The sequence below is a fragment of the Quercus robur genome, chromosome 11 (genome assembly GCF_932294415.1).
Source record: "Quercus robur chromosome 11, dhQueRobu3.1, whole genome shotgun sequence".
NCBI classification, from domain to species: Eukaryota; Viridiplantae; Streptophyta; class Magnoliopsida; order Fagales; family Fagaceae; genus Quercus; species Quercus robur.
In genome coordinates, this window is record NC_065544.1 from 47,201,636 (window position 1) to 47,222,382 (window position 20,747).

Consider the following 20,747-nt stretch of genomic DNA (forward strand, 5'->3'; position numbering starts at 1 on the left):
TAAATTGGACATTGATCCCATGACCTACAACTGTCGGTAGCTTTTAATTTGGACTTTCTCTACTATGGATGTTGTGGTTAAGGACTTAAGGGTGTCTGTAGGCTGATTTGATGGGTTCATTTTAGTTAATAAATTTTTATTAAAAAAACACTTAAATTTGATATAAGATATAGACTAACGAAAAATGAAAAGCCAGCAAAGAAGTGTGGCTTTTAATTTGGAAATTGATCCCATGACCTACAGCTATCAGTAGCTTTTAGTTTGGACTTTCTCTACTATGTATGTTGTGGTTAAGGGTGTCTGTAGGTTGATTTGATGGGTTCGTTTTAGTTAATAAATTTTTTATTTAAAAAAACACTTAAATTTGATACGAGATTTAGACTAACGAAAAATGAAAAGTCAGCAAAGAAGTTTGGCTTTTAATTTGGAAATTGATCCCATGACCTACAACTGTCGGTAGCTTTTAATTTGGACTTTCTCTACTATGTATGTTGTGGTTAGGGGAGTCTATTGGCTGGATTTGGCGGGTTCGTTTTAGTTAATAAAATTTTTTATAAAAAAAATAAATAAATAAATAAAACACTTAAATTTGATATGAGATATAGACTAACGAAAAATGAAAAGTCAGCAAAAATCTAGCAGTCGATATAGACGAGTGTAGCTTTTAATTTGGAAATTGATCTCATGACCTACAATTGTCGATAGCTTTTAATTTGGACTTTCTCTACTATGTATGTTGTGGTTAGGGGTGTCTATAAGATGTATTTGGCAGGTTCATTTTAGATTTGGTGTGTTCGTTTTAGTTAATAATTTTTTTTTTTTAACTTAAAATTTATATGAGATATAGACTAATGAAAAATGAAAAGTCAGCAAAAATCTAGCAGCCGATATAGACGAGTGTGGCTTTTAGTTTGGAAATTGATCCCATGACCTACAACTGTTGGTAGCTTTTAATTTGGACTTTCTCTACTATGTATGTTGTGGTTAGGGGTGTCTATAAGTTGGATTTGGTGGGTTCGTCTTAGTTAATAATTTTTTTTTTTAAAAAAAAACACTTAAATTTGATATGAGATATAGACTAACGAGAATGAATATATATATATATATATATATATATATATATATGTGTGTGTGTGTGTGTGTGTGTGTTGACTCAAATATTGGCGGTTTAAATAACTCAACCCATTATCCAACCCGACTCGTCACTTTAACAGTTGAATCCATTCACTTGAAAATTAATATCATATCCATGCGAGGGTGGTGCGAAGCTAAGCAGGTCAAGTAGTTTGGGTGAATTGAGTGGGTTGTTGCCACCCTAGTTGTGGCTGATATTATTTGAGGTGATTTTGATTTTGTCTTTTTGTGAGAGACTGAAAACTAGGGTGCTCTCAAAAAAGAGATTTGGGTGCTTAAGGCCCCTCTCTTTTGGGTAATTGTGTGGAGTCACCATTTATTTTTTTTATAAAAAAATAAGAAAAAATAAAATATAATTCACATGTCCAAAAATACCTGAAATGTCATTAATTGATTAAACAGATACAACTTGGTAGAATATCTTTACAAGGCTTTGGTCCTAAATACAATCTATGTAAAAATTGCAAGCTTTGATCCTAGTTAAAATCTACCAAAACAAAAGATAAAACACTAGTCTACTATCCAAAAACTTAAGCTCGAGGGCTAGGTTACAGAATGTGAAAGTGTTAGGAACTCATTTCACCCAAATGTAGTCTAGTCTTCTAGACTCTAAATGACCATTAGATACTCATTTAAAAGATGCATGACATTACAATGACGTATTAAAATCCTTAAATTCAATATTCATTCACTCGTTGAAAATCAAAAATCTGCAAATTTTATTTAAGATGAAAACCATTTTTTATTATAAAAAATATAGATCTATATTTAATGAAAATATAGATCAGTTTTTTATGCTTGAAAAATTCAGATCTGTATTAATGAAAATACAAATTTGTTTTTGTTTAGAAAAAATTTTAGATCTGTATTTAATGAAAATACAGATCAGTTTTTTTTAGAAACAATTTCAGATCTATATTTAATAAAAATACAGATATGTTTTTGTTTAGAAAAATTTTTCAGATCTGTATTTAATGAAAATACAAATTAGTTTTTTTTTGGTTTAGAAAAAATTTCAAATCTGTATTTAATGAAAATACCGATCTATTTTTGTTCAGAAAAATTTGTAGATCTGTATTTAATGAAAATACAGATTTGTTTTTGTTTTGAAAAAAAAAAAGTTTTTGGTAATTAATTGTAGATTTTGAAATTTAAAGAAGAACTAAATCACAGACATGTTAATCAACTAAAGAAAAATCCAACTAAATATGTGCAGTGGCAGAGCCACTTGATGACCAAGGGGGGCCTGGGCCCCCCCAAAATTTTTGAAAAAAATAATTTTTTTTTGAAAATATCCTACAAATTTTGTAAATTTTTAAATAACCTTATCATTTTGGCTCCTCATACCTAATAATATATACATATATATTTAAGAAAGTCTAAAAATAAACTTAATTTTCATTTAAATAAAATACAATCCATAAATACATATGTCAACAAATTACAATAATTAAACATTCATCATCTTTAAAATGAATACATAAGTATTTTAACAATTATCTCAACAAATAAAAAGGGAAAAAATTGAGTTATGAAGTATTGTAAATTACTATTTTACATTTCACACACACACACACAAATTTATATATGGCCCCCCCCAAAAATAAATTCCTAGCTTCGCCACTGAATATGTGAACATGTCAATAGATGATATCAATTTCAAGAAAATTTCAAATTTTGAAGGAAGGAAAAAAAAAATTCAAGAATGTTCAAGAATAAAAGGTTTCATTTTTCAAAGAGAATTTCAAATTTCAAAAAAAAAAAAACAATAATAAAAAAATTTTCAAATGACACCAAAAAATTCAAGTTTTTCCTTTCGCGAAAACTAATTGTCTGAAAAGGTTGCCTCCCACTTGCTCTCTTTTGGTCTTGGATGGCCTAGGAAAAATCCTAATTCATATGAAGGGGACTTCCCAACAAGGCTCTTCAAGGGTAGTCCTTCAAACTTCTTTGTCATCTCCATTACATCACACATGCTTTGATCAATCGATTCCTACCCGGCATTTGAGAAAGTCATTGACGGCACCATCTTGCTCAACGTCATCATCAGCACAACAAATTAATAAAACATGATTGTTTAAAGTTAAGAACACAGCACAAGTTCTCGAATTCATCACAAAGAAACTATTTCAGAGATTGGGACTACTAGGAGAGGAGGGATCTTGCAGGCATTACACACCAAAAGAGTTTCGTTGTGTGACTAACAATTTTAGCCCTGATATGGTGATTGGAGAAGGCAGCCATAGTAAGGTGTACCAAGCAAACTTGGAGGATGGGTGTACTGCAGCAGTGAAAATCCTTAAATTCACACATTGGTCAGTAGATGATCTTCTCCAAGAAGTAGACTTGTTGTTTGGAATAAAGCATGAACACATTGAAGAGCAACAATTGATCAGCAGACCTTCAGCGAATTTGGTCGTCTGTAAGATTGCAAACCGTCAGTAAAATAGGTTGTCAATAATACTGAAGACCGTTATACACATTAATGACCCGATCTTAAATCCTTTCCCTAATAAGGTCTGAACATTACGAACTTCAACAGACAACCTCAGACAGCTAAGCTGACCATTGTAAAAATGTTACAAGACTTTATACAAGGATATAATGGCATTCAATAGGCTATTTAAAGCCTCCAACGTCTAGCACAATAAATGCCCCGAGCATTTATTCATAGACATGCTATATAAGGCGAACAACAAGAAGTAAGCGGGGATTTACACATACATTGACACACTATACTCAGATTGTCTCTTACATTACTCTGTTTCTTAAAGAGACAAACTGACTTAAGCATCAGAGGCTCCCCCAAGACCCCAGGTGCCCTCTTACATTGTTTCTTTGAAACCGTTACTAACAATCATCCATACCAGTGACGAGAAGCATACCGACGAGCTGCAGTTTTCTGCTTTATCAGTTTGGCACTATCTTTGGGAAACGATTGAGTTGCAATTCTCTTAGGCAAGTCATCGTATCTCTATCAACAAAGTTCCTCAAGACACATGGATACTTCCACTTCATCACCTCCTACAGATCTGACCGTGATGGCTGAGCATATCTGAACTCGGACAACCAGCATCCAAGAGTTGATAAAGCAAAATGCAAAATTCAAGCAACGAGGACATCCCGAGAACCGAGGACGTCCTAAGAACAGCAACACTCCTCTGGTACGACGTAATCGGAACAATGACGAAGACCATAGTCCAAGCAGCAATAGAGCCACCTCTAAACGAACTGGGCAGACCGCGCCCAACAAAGATCAGATGACGGAAGCCAAGAGAAAAGAGTTGGACGAGGTCAAAACTGCCATGAAAGGGAAAACTACCGCAAACCTTGATGGCATGCACAAGAGGACAAACTCACCTTTCATTGCCAAGGTACTCGAGTGTCCTCTTCCCCTCAAGTTTAAACTTCCACAATTAGAGGTCTATGATGGCACAAAAGATCCTCTTGATCACATTGGTGCATTCAAGTCAATCCTAAACCTTCAGTAAACACCAGACGAGGTGATATGCAAATCCTTCCCAGCTACCCTCAGGGGGGCTGCAAAAGTGTGGTTCAGCAAGCTAACAGCGGCCTTAATTGATAATTTTGAGCAATTAAGCGGCTTTTTTGTTCGTCACTTCGTTGGTGGCCAATGACACGAAAGGCTCACTTCATACTTGTTGACCATAAAGCAGCAAGAAGGAGAAGCCCTAAAGGAATATGTGAAGTGCTTCAACAAAGTAGTACTAGAGATTAACAAGGGCGATGACCAAATTATAATGACGACCTTCCAGGCAGGGCTAATCAATCCAGATCATGTCTTCTTTCTAGGAAAGACCCCACCAACGTCAATGACAGATCTATTGTTCAAAGCCCAAAAGTATATGAGTGGGGAAGATGCCCTGACCGCCAAGGGCCCAACAAGCAAACGAAAGAAGGACGAGAAGATTGATTTGCAGAACAAAAAGAAGGACCTTAAATTCAACCCTTCGGACAATGGAGCTAGCAAAACTAGTCCAGAGATGGCAAAGAAGAGATTGAACTTTACTACTCTACTGATGCCTATTGATGAGATTCTCATGCGGATTAAGGACGACCCAACCTTAAGGTGGCCAAAGCCCTTAAGCTCAAGGCCAAAGGGAAAAAACTCTCAGAAGTATTGCCGATTCCATAAAGGTAATGGTCATTACACTGACAAATGTCGTGAACTGAAGGAGCAAATTAAGGATTTCATCTAGGAAGGCAAACTCCAGAAGTTCGTCAAAAAGGACTATTAGTCTAGACCAAAGACAGATGAAGTGTCCAGTGACAACCAAAAGGGAGAAGAACAGCATCGTCTAGAACCAACGGTAGAAAAAATCCAAATGATTACTGGAGGACCATTTACTAGAGGTTCATACCAGGCCCTGAAGAAAGCTTATTAGAGACAAGTCAACAGTGTCCATGTGACTCAGCCAGTGGCGAAGTGTCATTGTACAGACGACGTCACCTTCTCTGAACGAGATGCAAGAGGGATCAGGCAGCCACACAACGATCCTCTTGTCATCATGCTAGCCATCAAGGGATTCAATACAAAAACGATATTGGTGGATAATGGAAGCTCTGCTGATATTATGTATATGATGGCCTACCAACAGATGAAGCTGGATCCGAAACAACACCAGTCGTTTAAGTCTCCTCTGGTAAGCTTCAATGGAGATCGATTCTACCCAAAGGGCATCATCTCCTCATCCATCACAACAGGTTTCATCCGCAAAGCCTACCACTCAAAATGGCTTGTAAATGTCGTCATGGTTAAAAAATCCAATGGAAAATGGAGGATGTGTGTGGATTTCACAGACCTGAACAGAGCATGTCCCAAGGACAGGTTTCCTCTCCCCAAGATTGATCAGCTCGTCAATTCCACAGCAGGACATGAACTACTAACGTCTATGGATGCCTTTTCAGGTTATAATCAAATACTCATGAGTGAGGAAAACCAAGAGAAGATCTCGTTTGTAACCAGTCAAAGTTTGTACTGTTACAAAGTCATGTCCTTCGGTCTGAAGAATGTAGGAGCTACATACCAAAGGCTGGTAAATCACATGTTCAACAAGCAAATAGGCAGAAACGTAGAAGTCTATGTGGATGACATGCTCATAAAGAGCAGGGAGGCAAAGTCCCATCTTGACAACCTCCAGGAGATCTTTATGGTCTCTCAAAGAGGGATTGAAGCAAACCCTGAGAAGGTTCATCTCTAAAGCTACTGATAAGGGCCAGCCCTCCTTTAAAACCCATAAGTAAGACTTCCAGTGGGTGGACGAGTGGATCTTGTTAACTCACACAATTTGCCCAACTCACTGGATTGAAATTGCCTTCATTTTCAATTCATCCGTTAGTTATAAATTTTGGTGGTTTAAACATCCCGGATCCATAGCCCTTGAAGTGGAAGCGAAGCAAAGGCTATGGAAGAAACAATTGCTTTTGCTTGGGACATGGGGATCTGGGATGCTATATTTGAGGGTGACTCCCAGGTGGTTGTTAATGTCTTGAAAAGCAATTCAGTTCCGCCCGTTCAAATTGCTAATAACATTTCGGGCTCTTTGTCTCAGATTCACTAGTTTCGTTCTGTGCAGTTTCTAAATGTTCCACGCATGGAGAATAAAATATCTCATGCTCTAGGCCAACATGCAAGAGACATTATTTCTGAATTTATCACTTGGACAGATTAAATTCCTTGTATTGTTGAGCGCACCTAGTGCATCAAGATATACTTTTTCTGTTCTCGTTTGAATGAAATTACGTTTTTTACATTTTTTTTTTTTAAAAAGAATATTAATGTTTAAAAAAATGGGATTGGGATTGTGCATTTGTGTCCCATGCATCAATTACACTGGACATGTTAGGATGTGAACACGTATCTAGTTTTGAACATGTGTCCCGGTATCAATATCCCAATGCATCCAAAAAAAATGAATTCTTTCAAAATGCTTCTATACATTATACAGGATACAAAATCAGCATGTGACTTAGTCCACAGGAGCACTTAACGCGAGCTAAACCCCTAGAGAAAGGTGATAGCATAGTCATTAAACTTGAACTAGACATGAACCTAATCTTAGAGTTGGGTTATTAGTTCTCTAGTTCAATCAATGGGTCACCGATTGAACCATAGGGTCAAATAAAAAGTACATAATTATATCGCTATAATAATAATTTTGATATATAAAACATAAAATAAAATAAATATGTAAATTGAAAAATATGCATATCCCTAAATAGCTAATTAAAATTAAGTTTAGAAATTAATTAGCCACCTAATCAAAATCATAATTTCACAAATGCAAATCACTTTTGACTCCCTTTAAGTTGGTATCTCTAGCAAATTTACGAAATTGTCTCATTTTAAATAGCAAGGAAGTAGAAAAAGACACTATCATAGACCTTTGCATGTAATTTTCTTCCTAACTACAAAATCTGCTTGATGAAAACAACCCATCTAGGTTGCACAGGTTATAAAAACAATGTTGGAATTCAGTGGGTAAATCTGCTTGATGAAAACAACCCATCTAGGTTGCACAGGTTACAAAAACAATGTTGGGATTTAGTGGGTTTTACCAATTTAATTGCATGAGTATTCTAATTAATCAATCAAACCCGCTTACATATTGGTCACTTGGTTTATATATAGTCTGATCAATTAGGGCGGTTTGGATTTTATAATTTATGCACAGTGATGGTTTTAGGAATTTGTTTAAGGGTGGTAACTAAAAAACTTAAATTATACAAAATATAATAAAGAGATAACTTGAATATATCAACGTCACCCAAAAAAAAAAAAAAAAACGCAAATACTTAAAGTATTACAATTTCTTTCTAATAACAAAAAGAAAAAGAAAAAAGGGATTGAAAAGAGATAAAATGGGAATTAAGAATGGTGAGAGAGAGAGAGATGTGACATTTGGTACAACTTCGAGTCGAGTTTCTAAGGAGAGCAAAATTATTACAACTGCAAAGCCAAAGTGACCATATTTTACTATTGATACTACTAAGGAGAACTCACGACTACAGTATTACTCAATACATTTTTTAAGGAAAAATGAAAATTAGAGATTATTTTTAAGTAATAAGTTGAACGAGTTGCAAATTTGAATTATTAGAGATTTTTATTTTTTGTTTTTGTATAGTTTTTTGTTGAAAATTTGTTCACTTGATGTTCTTTTGTTTAGTCTCCTTTTAGTGAAATTATGGAGAAAATATTGTGAATATAGTATGTGGGGCCCAATAGTTTATGGGCCCGGCTCGCTCGCTTATAGAGAGTCCACAGGCCCCAAACTAAAGGAGGCCAAGGCCCAAGCCCAAAAATAGTGAGCCCGATGTGGCCCAAAGATACGTCCGAGGACCGCTCAGTCCTCGGAAGACCCAGAATCCCACTGATGAAAGTGGAATACAAGCAAACTTAAAAGATCAGAAAATATCTCAGGGAAATAGTCCTTAATACCCTTCATTGACATGACACCGCACCTAACAGAGCCAGATTCTTAGGCTTTATGGACCATCTCCCACAATTTAGGGATTAGACTGATGGGACAAATCTCTGTCCTGGAAAAGTCGACCCTACACGTGGACGGGGGATAATGAACGTAGGCTAGTATAAAAGAAAACGCAAGGTAACAAAGTGAAGGGGGGGATCCATCTCACTTCCTAAGAAAGACTCCAGGAATGAGAATGCCCGGAAAGTATATACGCTCCACTAGGGATAACCCATCGACGGGTAACCGGAGAATACATTAGTGCTCCTCGGACATGATCCGAGGAGCCCAATCCCTCAATCCATAAAGTTAATGGCTTAGATAACCGGACTAAAGCCTTTTCCAGTCTAGGTTTGTCTAATGTCCGGCCTGTACTAACGTCCCGTGACCCAACTCCAGCCTTTCAAGCCCACTCTCTACAAAATTTATTGTGAGGAATCCATCACGCGCGAGCCCAACGTCATCGTTGGGCCGCTTGAGAATCGTGTCCTTACAATTGGCACCGTCTGTGGGGAGGCTTGCGCGTTGGCACGGGTGGCGCATGAGTCAGCTCTCCAGCAAGCAGAGATTCACGAGGTTTTTTTTTTTTTATCTCCGGAGACGTACAGTTGTTGCTCCGCCATAAGCCTCTGCTAGGGGCTACGCCTTGCACTGCTAACGGAGCGGGCAGCTCTAGGGGCTTCCGGCCTCGAGCCAACTCCTCCCTCCCTGGCCTAGGGGCCAACCTTCGAAAAATAAATCAGTATAGAGAAAAGACTACTTAACAAAAAAGAGATCTTATAAGTTTTGGACAGAACCAAGGCCTTGCATGGTCCTCAGACCCAAGCCTATGGGGAAACCAAGTACAAAAAAGAGATCTTAAAAGTTTTGGACAGAACCAAGGCCTTGCATGGTCCTCAGACCCAAGCCTATGGGGAAACCAAGTACAAACAAGATATCTCACAAGTTTTGGACAGAACCAAGGCCTTGCATGGTTCTCGGACCCAAGCCTATGGGGAAACCAAGTACAAAAAAAAAGATCTTAAAAGTTTTGGACAGAACCAAGGCCTTGCATGGTCCTCAGACCCAAGCCTATGGGGAAACCAAGTACAAACAAGATATCTCACAAGTTTTGGACAGAACCAAGGCCTTGCATGGTCCTCGGACCCAAGCCTATGGGGAAACCAAGTACAAAAAAGAGATCTTAAAAGTTTTGGACAGAACCAAGGCCTTGCATGGTCCTCAGACCCAAGCCTATGGGGAAACCAAGTACAAACAAGATATCTCACAAGTTTTGGACAGAACCAAGGCCTTGCATGGTCCTCGGACCCAAGCCTATGGGGAAACCAAGTACAAAAAAGAGATCTTAAAAGTTTTGGATAGAACCAAGGCCTTGCATGGTCCTCAGACCCAAGCCTATGGGGAAACCAAGTACAAACAAGATATCTCACAAGTTTTGGACAGAACCAAGGCCTTGCATGGTCCTCGGACCCAAGCCTATGGGGAAACCAAGTACAAAAAAGAGATCTTAAAAGTTTTGGACAGAACCAAGGCCTTGCATGGTCCTCGGACCCAAGCCTATGGGGAAACCAAGTACAAACAAGATATCTCACAAGTTTTGGACAGAACCAAGGCCTTGCATGGTCCTCGGACCCAAGCCTATGGGGAAACCAAGTACAAAAAAGAGATCTTATAAGTTTTGGACAGAACCAAGGCCTTGCATGGTCCTCGGACCCAAGCCTATGGGGAAACCAAGTACAAAAAAGAGATCTTATAAGTTTTGGACAGAACCAAGGCCTTGCATGGTCCTCGGACCCAAGCCTATGGGGAAACCAAGTACAAAAAAGAGATCTTATAAGTTTTGGACAGAACCAAGGCCTTGCATGGTCCTCAGACCCAAGCCTATGGGGAAACCAAGTACAAACAAGATATCTCACAAGTTTTGGACAGAACCAAGGCCTTGCATGGTCCTCGGACCCAAGCCTATGGGGAAACCAAGTACAAAAAAGAGATCTTATAAGTTTTGGACAGAACCAAGGCCTTGCATGGTCCTCGGACCCAAGCCTATGGGGAAACCAAGTACAAAAAAGAGATCTTATAAGTTTTGGACAAAACCAAGGCCTTGCATGGTCCTCGGACCCAAGCCTATGGGGAAACCAAGTACAAAAAAGAGATCTTATAAGTTTTGGACAGAACCAAGGCCTTGCATGGTCCTCGGACCCAAGCCTATGGGGAAACCAAGTACAAAAAAGAGATCTTATAAGTTTTGGACAAAACCAAGGCCTTGCATGGTCCTCGGACCCAAGCCTATGGGGAAACCAAGTACAAAAAAAGAGACCTTAAAAGTTTTGGACAGAACCAAGGCCTTGCATGGTCCTCGGACCCAAGCCTATGGGGAAACCAAGTACAAAAAAGAGATCTTATAAGTTTTGGATAGAACCAAGGCCTTGCATGGTCCTCGGACCCAAGCCTATGGGGAAACCAAGTACAAAAAAGAGATCTTATAAGTTTTGGACAGAACCAAGGCCTTGCATGGTCCTCGGACCCAAGCCTTTGGGGAAACCAAGTACAAAAAAGAGATCTTATAAGTTTTGGACAGAACCAAGGCCTTGCATGGTCCTCGGACCCAAGCCTATGGGGAAACCAAGTACGCAAAAGCACCATCGGTGTTCCCTACTTCCCAGTCGATTGCTCGGATGGATTATTTAGAGATTATCAGCCTTAGACGGTGTTCGCGCGCTTATCACAGAATATTCAACTGTTATCCTGGTTAGTTCCCTAAAGTTTGATTTATTATGAATTATCGATATAATGCCTGGTCGTATTGATAAACTGGAGTTAGTTAGATTATGTTTCAAGCTATTGTGCTCTAAATATTCTAAAAGAAACGCACGTATGGGGAACACTCACTCACAAAGTAGTGTAGTCAAAGGAACAGTTTCCAAAACAAGTAAAGAAATTTCCATTATCACTAAAATAAAGAAATAGTACAACCTACAATGAAAAGCTGGAATCAGTTTGCATCAAAGCTCATTACATAACCGAAAAGAAAGGAAGATACAAGAGAATAAAATGAAGCTGAGGGAGTAGGTCAGAGGAGAGGTTGGCTACAGCCCCCAGACCTTGTTCTTCCTCAATGCTTTCACATGCCCACAACTCAAACAGCTAAAGAGACCCAACTTGAGCCTGACACCGTTGAAGGAAAGGTGCAGGGAGTTGGAGGTTGAGGGGCTTTCTCTAAATATACGCCTGCCGCAAAGCAGAGGCGCTGATGGCGGAAAATCTTTCTTCTGCCACACCAAAATTCTGGCATGGACAGAACCTGCTTCGGATTTTGACTAAAAGAGGGAAAGATTCCCTTCCCCCTCGGTCGAAATGAAGTATTCTTCTGAACTTAAGCTTCCTGTGCCCATACCGTACTATTCTGAGTCTCATGAAGGCAGGGTGCATCTACGGCGGAGAAAGTTCTTTCTTCCCAACCCTTGCCTTAAACATGTTATGCTAAGGGAGGAGAGCTCCGGATATGGAAGCTGTGATGTGGGAGAAAATCTGAAGGATTTGTGCGTATATAAAACAACTTTCTCTCCCTCCCATTTATTTGAAAAGACAAGGTGATAGCAGTCAACTCACGCGGCGTCCCAAGGAACGCTACAGACAAAACAGTTCTGGCTCAACTTCCAACATCAACTGCAACCACAAGATTAAAGAGCCTCGTAAAGGCGCACCTCGGTCACTGTGACATCAGAGAGTACCACGTGGCCAGAAGTTGCAGAAATATCTCTTAATTCATGGGCTAAGTGGATTCGTGGCCCCGGGCCCGCTTTGCGTGAGGGCCCAGGTACTGTGGCCCACGCCGAGCAATGGCCGTGGCCGAGGACAACCCCTATTCGGCGCCTTGGGAAACGCCTTATGAAAGGGAGAATCTGAACTCATAGAGTCTTGGATAGAACCTAGGACTTGCATGGTCCTCGGACTCAAGCCTATGGGAAAACCAAGTACGAAAAAGATACCTTATAAGTCTTGGACAGAACCTAGGACTTGCATGGTCCTCGGACTCAAGCCTAGAGGGAAACCAAGAACATAAAAAAGATATCTTATAAGTCTTGGACAGAACTTAGGACTTGCATGGCCCTCAGACTCAAGCCTATGGGGAAACCGAGCACCTAAAAGAAAAAGTATACGTTCTAAACAAAACCCTGGCTGTGCGAAGTCCTCGGACTCAGGCCTTTTGGGAAATCAACTACTCGGATGGAGAAGTTTCTCGGCTTAAATACTGGAAAAGGTTAAGGCCAGTGTGTTAAGAATATGGCGTAACGAACCGATGATCGTTAGCCTAAGGAAATTGCTCATTGAAAGGGTGACATGTCCTCGGATAATTACTTCTTACACCTTATCAAGCACTTAGTCCCCATCGCGACTAATGTTAAGGTAAGTCTCGTTCCTCACTGGTCGGATTGTTATGTCGAATAATAATTTTGTTAAAGTTATTATGGCGTCTTTTTATTAGCAAGTATTTTGGCCTTAGTTGTCATTGGTTCAAATGCTATACTACTGTGCCGAGCAGAACTTGCAAATTTATTAAAACATATAAACAGAACATGCGAAATAGAATAACAGTAACTTTTATTAATATAAAAAATTATTATTACAACGTACAAGGAAGGGCTTACACAAGCCTATACAAAAATGAACTGCCGAAGCAGTAATAACATCCGTAATACAGATAAGTAAACCGCCAGGTGTCTTCTGAAAGCGCCTTCAAAGTCTCTCTGAAATCTTTGCCTCAGTACTGCTCATATCAGGATAAGAACCTTTTACAGAGAAGAAGGAGAAGGAAGAAGAATTGGAACACATGGAAACACTTCAGCAAACTCTTGTCGCTGAAGAAAGCAAGGGAAAAAGAAGATGGAGGACATGAGTAGGAAGGAGGAGAAGAAGAGGGAAGCAATGAAAAGAAAGTAAAAGGAGCAAAAGAGGGAGAAGGGGAGCCATATTAGGTATGCTCATGAGAGAGCGGATGGAGATGACAAGGGAGGTTTTCGACTCAGTCACACCGGAAGTGAGGTGTGACGAGTCCCTGCTTCGGATTTTGGCTAAAAGAATGGGGAGGCAAATCTTGAGTCTCCGCCATCCTTGCCCTGACCGAGCCATCTCAAGTTTTGTTAGGACATGGCGTTTCTGAGAAAGGAAGGATTTATTCATGGTTGACTATTATGGAGGATGTATTATTGGATAAGGAATAACCAGACGGAAGAAATGAACTATGAGAAGGGCTTGAGGGATTCAGATATGAGAGAATCACCTTTTGTCCTCTCTCTTTATATAGGGGAGTAAGACGAGGGTGCGTAACACGTTCTGATCCCCAAGGAAATCTGCGAATAAATGTGCATCCGTTTCATTCCCCCACGCTATCAATAACCGTTAGGTTGGGGAGGTCTCGTAAAAGGAAGATATTAAAGGCGTGCTACGGATAACCAAACGGAATAAGCGCATCACGCGTAAATCGAGGGAAATATCTTGTAGACCGACGCATTCCTCATGAAGGTGAAGAGTCGCCAACGTTGATCAAGGGCCGAATTAAATGAGCCGCAGTTAAGGCTCGGTATTACCAAAACCCACCTTTCCAACCAAGACGTTGGACAGCAGGGTTTTGAGGGGCTATTGTGGGGCCCAATAGTTTATGGGCCCGGCTCGCTCGCTTATAGGGAGTCCACAGGCCCCAAACTAAAGGAGGCCAAGGCCCAAGCCCAAAAATAGTGAGCCCGATGTGGCCCAAAGATACGTCCGAGGACCGCTCAGTCCTCGGAAGACCCAGAATCCCACTGACGAAAGTGGAATACAAGCAAACTTAAAAGATCAGAAAATATCTCAGGGAAATAGTCCTTAATACCCTTCATTGACATGACACCGCACCTAACAGAGCCGGATTCTTAGGCTTTATGGACCATCTCCCACAATTTCGGGATTAGACTGATGGGACAAATCTCTGTCCTAGAAAAGTCGACCCTACACGTGGACGGGGGATAATGAACGTAGGCTAGTATAAAAGAAAACGCAAGGTAACAAAGTGAAGGGGGGGGATCCATCTCACTTCCTAAGAAAGACTCCAGGAATGAGAATGCCCGGAAAGTATATACGCTCCACCAGGGATAACCCATCGACGGGTAACCGGAGAATACATTAGTGCTCCTCGGACATGATCCGAGGAGCCCAATCCCTCAATCCATAAAGTTAATGGCTTAGATAACCGGACTAAAGCCTTTTCCAGTCTAGGTTTGTCTAATGTCCGGCCTGTACTAACGTCCCGTGACCCAACTCCAGCCTTTCAAGCCCACTCTCTACAAAATTTATTGTGAGGAATCCATCACGCGCGAGCCCAACGTCATCGTTGGGCCGCTTGAGAATCGTGTCCTTACATAGTATTATTCTTATTTTTTTATGAACTCAAATAATTCTTTGACAAGGGTGATTAAAATATATATGTTAGTTTGGCAAGTCATGGTGGTCACTGACTTAAACATGGATCCGCCCCTGATTATGCGTAATATCCCTATGTTGGTGCGTGCAAAAAAGTAAAAAAGCAAAACTTTGAATGCAATCCTCTTGTTGACGGTGGAAATGAATATGAAATTTTAATGACTCATGATAAACCATATGCAATGTAGATACCTATCTATAGGTAAAAAGAAAAAAAGCAATGTATGCAATAGAGATACCTATCTATAGGTAAAAAGAAAAAATGCAATGTTGAAAGTTGGGACTCGATCATTTGACTTCTTGGCACTTGGTTCTTCAATTACCTATGACCTATCTATAGGAAATAAATAAAAAATAAAAAAGCAATGTTGAAAGTTGGGACTCGATCATTTGAGTATTTGACTTCTTGGCACTTTTTTTTTTTTTTTTTTTTTTTTTAAAAAAAAAGAATCGACTTCTTGGCACTTGGTTCAGCATCAAAGTGATGATTCTTTTTTAGAGATTCCCACCGCTGCACCACAATTGCTGGTTGTTATTCATTGTATTATACTAATATATATATAAAATATAATATTATAGATCATATAGTAAATAATAACCAATTGACACAAAATTTGACATCTATATAGCATAAAAAAAAATGCAATTCAATGATTAGATTTTCAAAATATATAGTAATATTAATGATATTGAGTAAGGTTGTAATCTTAAGCTACATCTAATTTTGTAGCTAAATTTTATCCTTATACTAATATATATATAACTTGTCAATGAACATGCATGAACATCAAGTCCACGTAACATTTAGGAGAAATTTCTATGCAAAGACTTCATCTACTAATAATTGATAAGTTTGTTCGAAGAAACTTATCAATTCATAGAAGACTTTGAATTCACGACTAGACTTTCTAGTATTGATGATAACTCAGGGTCCGTTTGGTTAGGAATTTTTAGTATCGTTGTTTAAGTGTTGTGAAAATATGTATGGGTTAAAAAATTTTGTGGAAATACGTGTATAGATGTTTAAACACTGAAAACTGTTATTTAAACACCCCTACCAAACACCCTCTCAATTTCTGATAAAGGAACCTTTCATCTTTTCAACAATCGTTCATTCATTCTTTGAAAATAATTTCCGGTAAATTTTAGCTTAATATTAATTCATTTTTTATGGACATGCATGTTTTGTAAACAAAAATAAATCCAGTAATAAATGGTTATTTATGTAGATAGCTATTCAATCATTGGTTGTATTTTCAACTATGTGACTAGTAATTCCTTAAAACTAATTATTCCGTTAAACTGAGTTTTTTTTTTTTTTTTTTGAATAGGTATTAAACTGAGTTTTTAGAAAAGTTATAACAATTATTTTTTGCTAAGAGCCTTTTAGTTTAATCGGAACTCTTAGTACCCATTTGGTTTCAACGTCTATGCATTTGCGTTTTCATTTTCGGCGCTTTCCTCTTTTTTTTTTTTTTTAGCCCGTATTTGTTGATTTTTCCACGGTGAACAATGCATCAGTGTACTATTTACGGATCCACAAATTCCACTTTTCAGCAACTTATTCATTAAAAATGGGTCTCACGATACTATTCACACATTTAAAAATTATTTTGCTACAGTGTTTTTAGTTTTCAGTTTCAGCAAAATAAGCTGTATCCGAACGGACCCTTAGTGTGTGTTTGGTTCCGGCGTTGCGTTTGCTGAAGCTGCGTTTCTGTTTTTTTTTTTTTTTTCACGCGTTTTGTTTTGGAGTAATGCGGTTACTGTTCATTGAACAGTAACCGCAAATGTTGACTTTCTGCAGTGAACAGTGCAGATATGCACTGTTCATGGACCCACAAATTACACTTTTTATCAACTTTTTCATTAAAAATGGGTCCCACGGTACTATTCACACATTTAAAAATTATTTTGCTACAGTGTTTTCAGTTTTCAGTTTTCAGTTTCAGCAAAATAAGTTCTATCCAAACACACCCTTAGTGTTTTGAATGGAAATATTTAAGATTTACACATTCCTCTCCTTCAATTATTGAATCATTAAAGAAAAAAAGAATAAGAAGTTATTTTTTAATGTGCATAATAACTTTAAAAGTTAATCGTACATCTTAAAAACATAAATTCATTCTCTGCATGTAATAAGTTTAAAACTTTAAAAAAAAAAAATCCTTAAAAAATAATTACCCTTTCTAAAGAAAATCAAAAACCCAGTTTCACACTATCTTCAATACCTAAATGCACAAACATTTCCATTACCATGATTTTAGTTGCCAAATATATATGCAATCCAGATTTTAAATGATTTTTTTTCTTTTTTCTTTTTAAATTTTTGATATGCTTATTGCTTTGAAAATTAGCAAATGGTGTTAACTTAAAAATATTCAAACATAATTTAGAATAATTGAGCCCACAAAAAGTGTAAATATAATTGTATAAATAAGATATTTTTATTTTAATTTGTGAAGTATAATTACAGGCTTTTATTCAAATTCTACAACTAAACGTATGATTGGAATAATTATTCTATTACAATACTTTTTATTTTCAATAATATGATTATATGAATTTATATTTTTAACATAACTTTCATTTAGTATACCAAATGTGTCATAACATTTAGAACAATTAGACAATAATCCATCCGTGATAATCCTACCACAAAAATATCAAAGAAAAATTCCATCACCTGTAAATAAGAATTTTGTAAACTAAGAGGTTATAACTTATATAAGATTATAATTGACATGGTTAAATTTTTTTTTTTTTTTTTTCCTTTCACGTTGTAGACTCACTTTTCATATTTTTCTACCAAAGGGAAGTTTCTACACACCATACGTGATAGAACTTTTGCCATAACTGTTTATAAAAATAATAAAAAATTAAACAAGAAAAATAATTATTTTTAAAGATAAAAGAGCACAGTTACATTAAGACTTCATTTACCTAAAGGCAACTGCAGAAAGAGTTGGTCATATATTCTCTATTCACAGGCTCGCTTGAGACTTAAGACTTGCTTTTGTAAACCTTAATTTCCTTTTGTACCAATAGCTTGCAATCTCAAACACAACCATGATCATGGTGATCAGAGGAAGTAAATTTATTCATATACTGGTGTTTTATCTCATTGGGCTTCACTGCATGGAAATGGCTTTGACTGGTGCGGTACCGTGCATGGATAGGGAGCAAGAGGCTCTTCTCAAGTTCAAAGAAGGCTTTAAGAGTGCTTCAGAATCCTTCTCTTCATGGACAGCAGAAGAAGATTGCTGCAATTGGAGAGGAGTTGGATGTGACAACGCAACTGGTCATGTCACCATCCTTGATCTCCATGGTCGAGACCCTTACAACATATTGCAAGCTCATGAGGTAAGTCCTCTGCTTGACTTACCATATTTGAGATACCTAGACTTAAGCCTCAACGATTTCCAGCAGATTCCAATTCCAGAGTTGATTGGTTCTCTTAAATATATTGAATATCTCAACCTGTCTAATGCCAATTTTCGGGGAACCATTCCAAGTACTCTTGGAAACCTCTCGCACTTGAAGTCTCTGGATTTGAGTGGAAATGGCTTTTCTTTAAGAGCTGAAAACCTCAGTTGGGTTTATGGTCTTTCCCCTTTGAAAGTTCTTGATCTGGGTGGTGTTGATCTTAGCAATGCAGAGGATTGGCTTGATGCAGTAAATATGCTTCCTTCTCTGGTAATGTTGCGTTTATTCTGTTGCAAACTTCCCAAGCTCTCTCAAAATTTGCATCATGTGAATTTTACTTCACTTAAATTCCTCGATCTCTCGTTTAATAACTTCAGTTCTACAATACCAAATTGGTTGTTTGACATTGGTTATAGTCTTGTTTACCTTAATCTTTCAAGATGCCAGTTTCAAGGTGTGATTCTAGATGCTTTTGGGAACCTGGCTTCTCTCATCTCTCTTGATCTTTCGAAGAATGGCCTCAAAGGTCCAATTCCGTTAACTTTAGGCCTTTTTCAAGAACAAGGTGAGCTTAACAAATCTTCATCACTGAGAGAATTGTATCTTTCTAGCAATGGATTGAATGGATCCTTGGCATGAAGTCTTGCACAGTTTTCGCAACTGGTTGTCCTGGATGTGGCTATGAATTGCATGGAGGGTAGCATCAAAGAAGCTCACTTGCTAAAATTCAGTAGCTTGCGGGTGTTAGATCTTTCTTCAAACTCGTTGGCATTGGAAGTGAGTTCAAGCTGGATTCCACCCTTTCAACTTGAAACCATAGGTTTGAGGTCTTGCCTACTAGGCCCGAAATTTCCCCAGTGGCTTCGATCACAAAAGAGTTTTTCTGCCATTGATATCTCTAATGCTGGAATTGTAGATGTCGTGCCAGATTGGTTTTGGAACCTTTCTTCCAGGATCATGTATATGAATCTGTCTTTCAACGAGCTCAAAGGACATGTGCCTGATTTTTCATCCCAACTCCAACTTTCACAACTTGATTTGACTAGCAATAACTTTTGGAGTCCCCTGCCTCGCTTCTCCGCCAACTTAAGGGTATTGTTTCTAGCTAGAAATTCATTTTTTGGACATATTTCAAACTTATGTGGAATATTGTCTATGAATAACTCCCTCACTTATTTGGATCTATCTTCAAATAATTTATCGGGAGAGATTCCAGATTGTAGGAAATATGGATACTATCTGGTCACTCTCAACTTAGCTAATAACAATCTTTCAAGACAAATTCCCATCTCAATGGGCCAATTAATTCATCTTAAAACATTGCAATTGGAGTACAATAGTTTATCGGGAGAAGTGCCTTTATCATTGAAGACTTGCACTGACTTGTCTGTTTTGGATCTTGCAAAAAACACTCTTGGGTAACGTACCAGCATGGATTAGTGAAAATTTACAAAACCTGGAATTTCTTTCATTAAGTTCTAATTTATTCAGTGGAAATATTTCCCATGCAGTTGTGCCAATTGAAATATTTGAATTATTAAAATCTTTCGTCAAATAATTTATCTGGAACTATTCCATCATGTGTCTTTTCTGGCACAGCTTCCTTGGAAGTAGGGCCGTCCCAATAAAATTTGGGGCCTAAGACAAAAATTTTATATGGGACATTTTTATATGTAAACATTAATTAAATAAAATTATATAATACTAATTAAATTAAGACTAATTTGATGTAAATACAAAAATTGATGAATAATACTAGCTAAATTAAGGTTAATTTCAAATAGAAGATTGAATATTATAGTTGAATCAAAAGGAACTTACTTTAACTTGGATATATGACTATGCATAGTTAAGTACAGTTGTAATCTAAATTTTAATTTTATATATTCTTTTTAAGAGAAAGAGATAGATAGATATTATTTGGTGTGTGACTTAGTAGGAGATTAGTCATCATTGGTGATTTATCACATTTGCAGCATTTTATTTGAAACATCTTAGGGTTTCAATTGGGTTAAATTTTTATTCGTGTCCTATTTTAAAAGCCTTGTTAGAAATGAAAACGAAAAATACTAAAAATACTACAAAATGTTAACAATAAATGTGATTATGACTATAATTGATGAATTTCAACAACTTAATTTATTTGTATTTAAATTACTTTTTTATGTAATTGGTGATATATTAGTTAAATCTATAATAAAATTTGTGGTATTTTTAGCATTACTCTTAAAAAAAAGT

At 37.6% G+C, this 20,747-nt stretch overlaps 2 protein-coding genes across 2 annotated transcripts; both read left to right on the top strand.

Annotated features, from left to right (window-relative positions):
• The first annotated feature begins 18,088 nt into the window (after window positions 1-18,088).
• LOC126705132 (receptor-like protein EIX2) lies at window positions 18,089-19,148 on the top strand. Its single transcript, XM_050404075.1, has one exon. The coding sequence runs from the start codon at window positions 18,153-18,155 to the stop codon at window positions 19,146-19,148; it is 996 nt and encodes a 331-aa protein (XP_050260032.1). The 5' UTR covers window positions 18,089-18,152.
• Window positions 19,149-19,190: 42 nt separating this feature from the next.
• On the top strand, window positions 19,191-19,931 carry LOC126705133 (receptor-like protein EIX1). Its single transcript, XM_050404076.1, has one exon. The coding sequence runs from the start codon at window positions 19,191-19,193 to the stop codon at window positions 19,929-19,931; it is 741 nt and encodes a 246-aa protein (XP_050260033.1).
• Window positions 19,932-20,747: the final 816 nt, after the last annotated feature.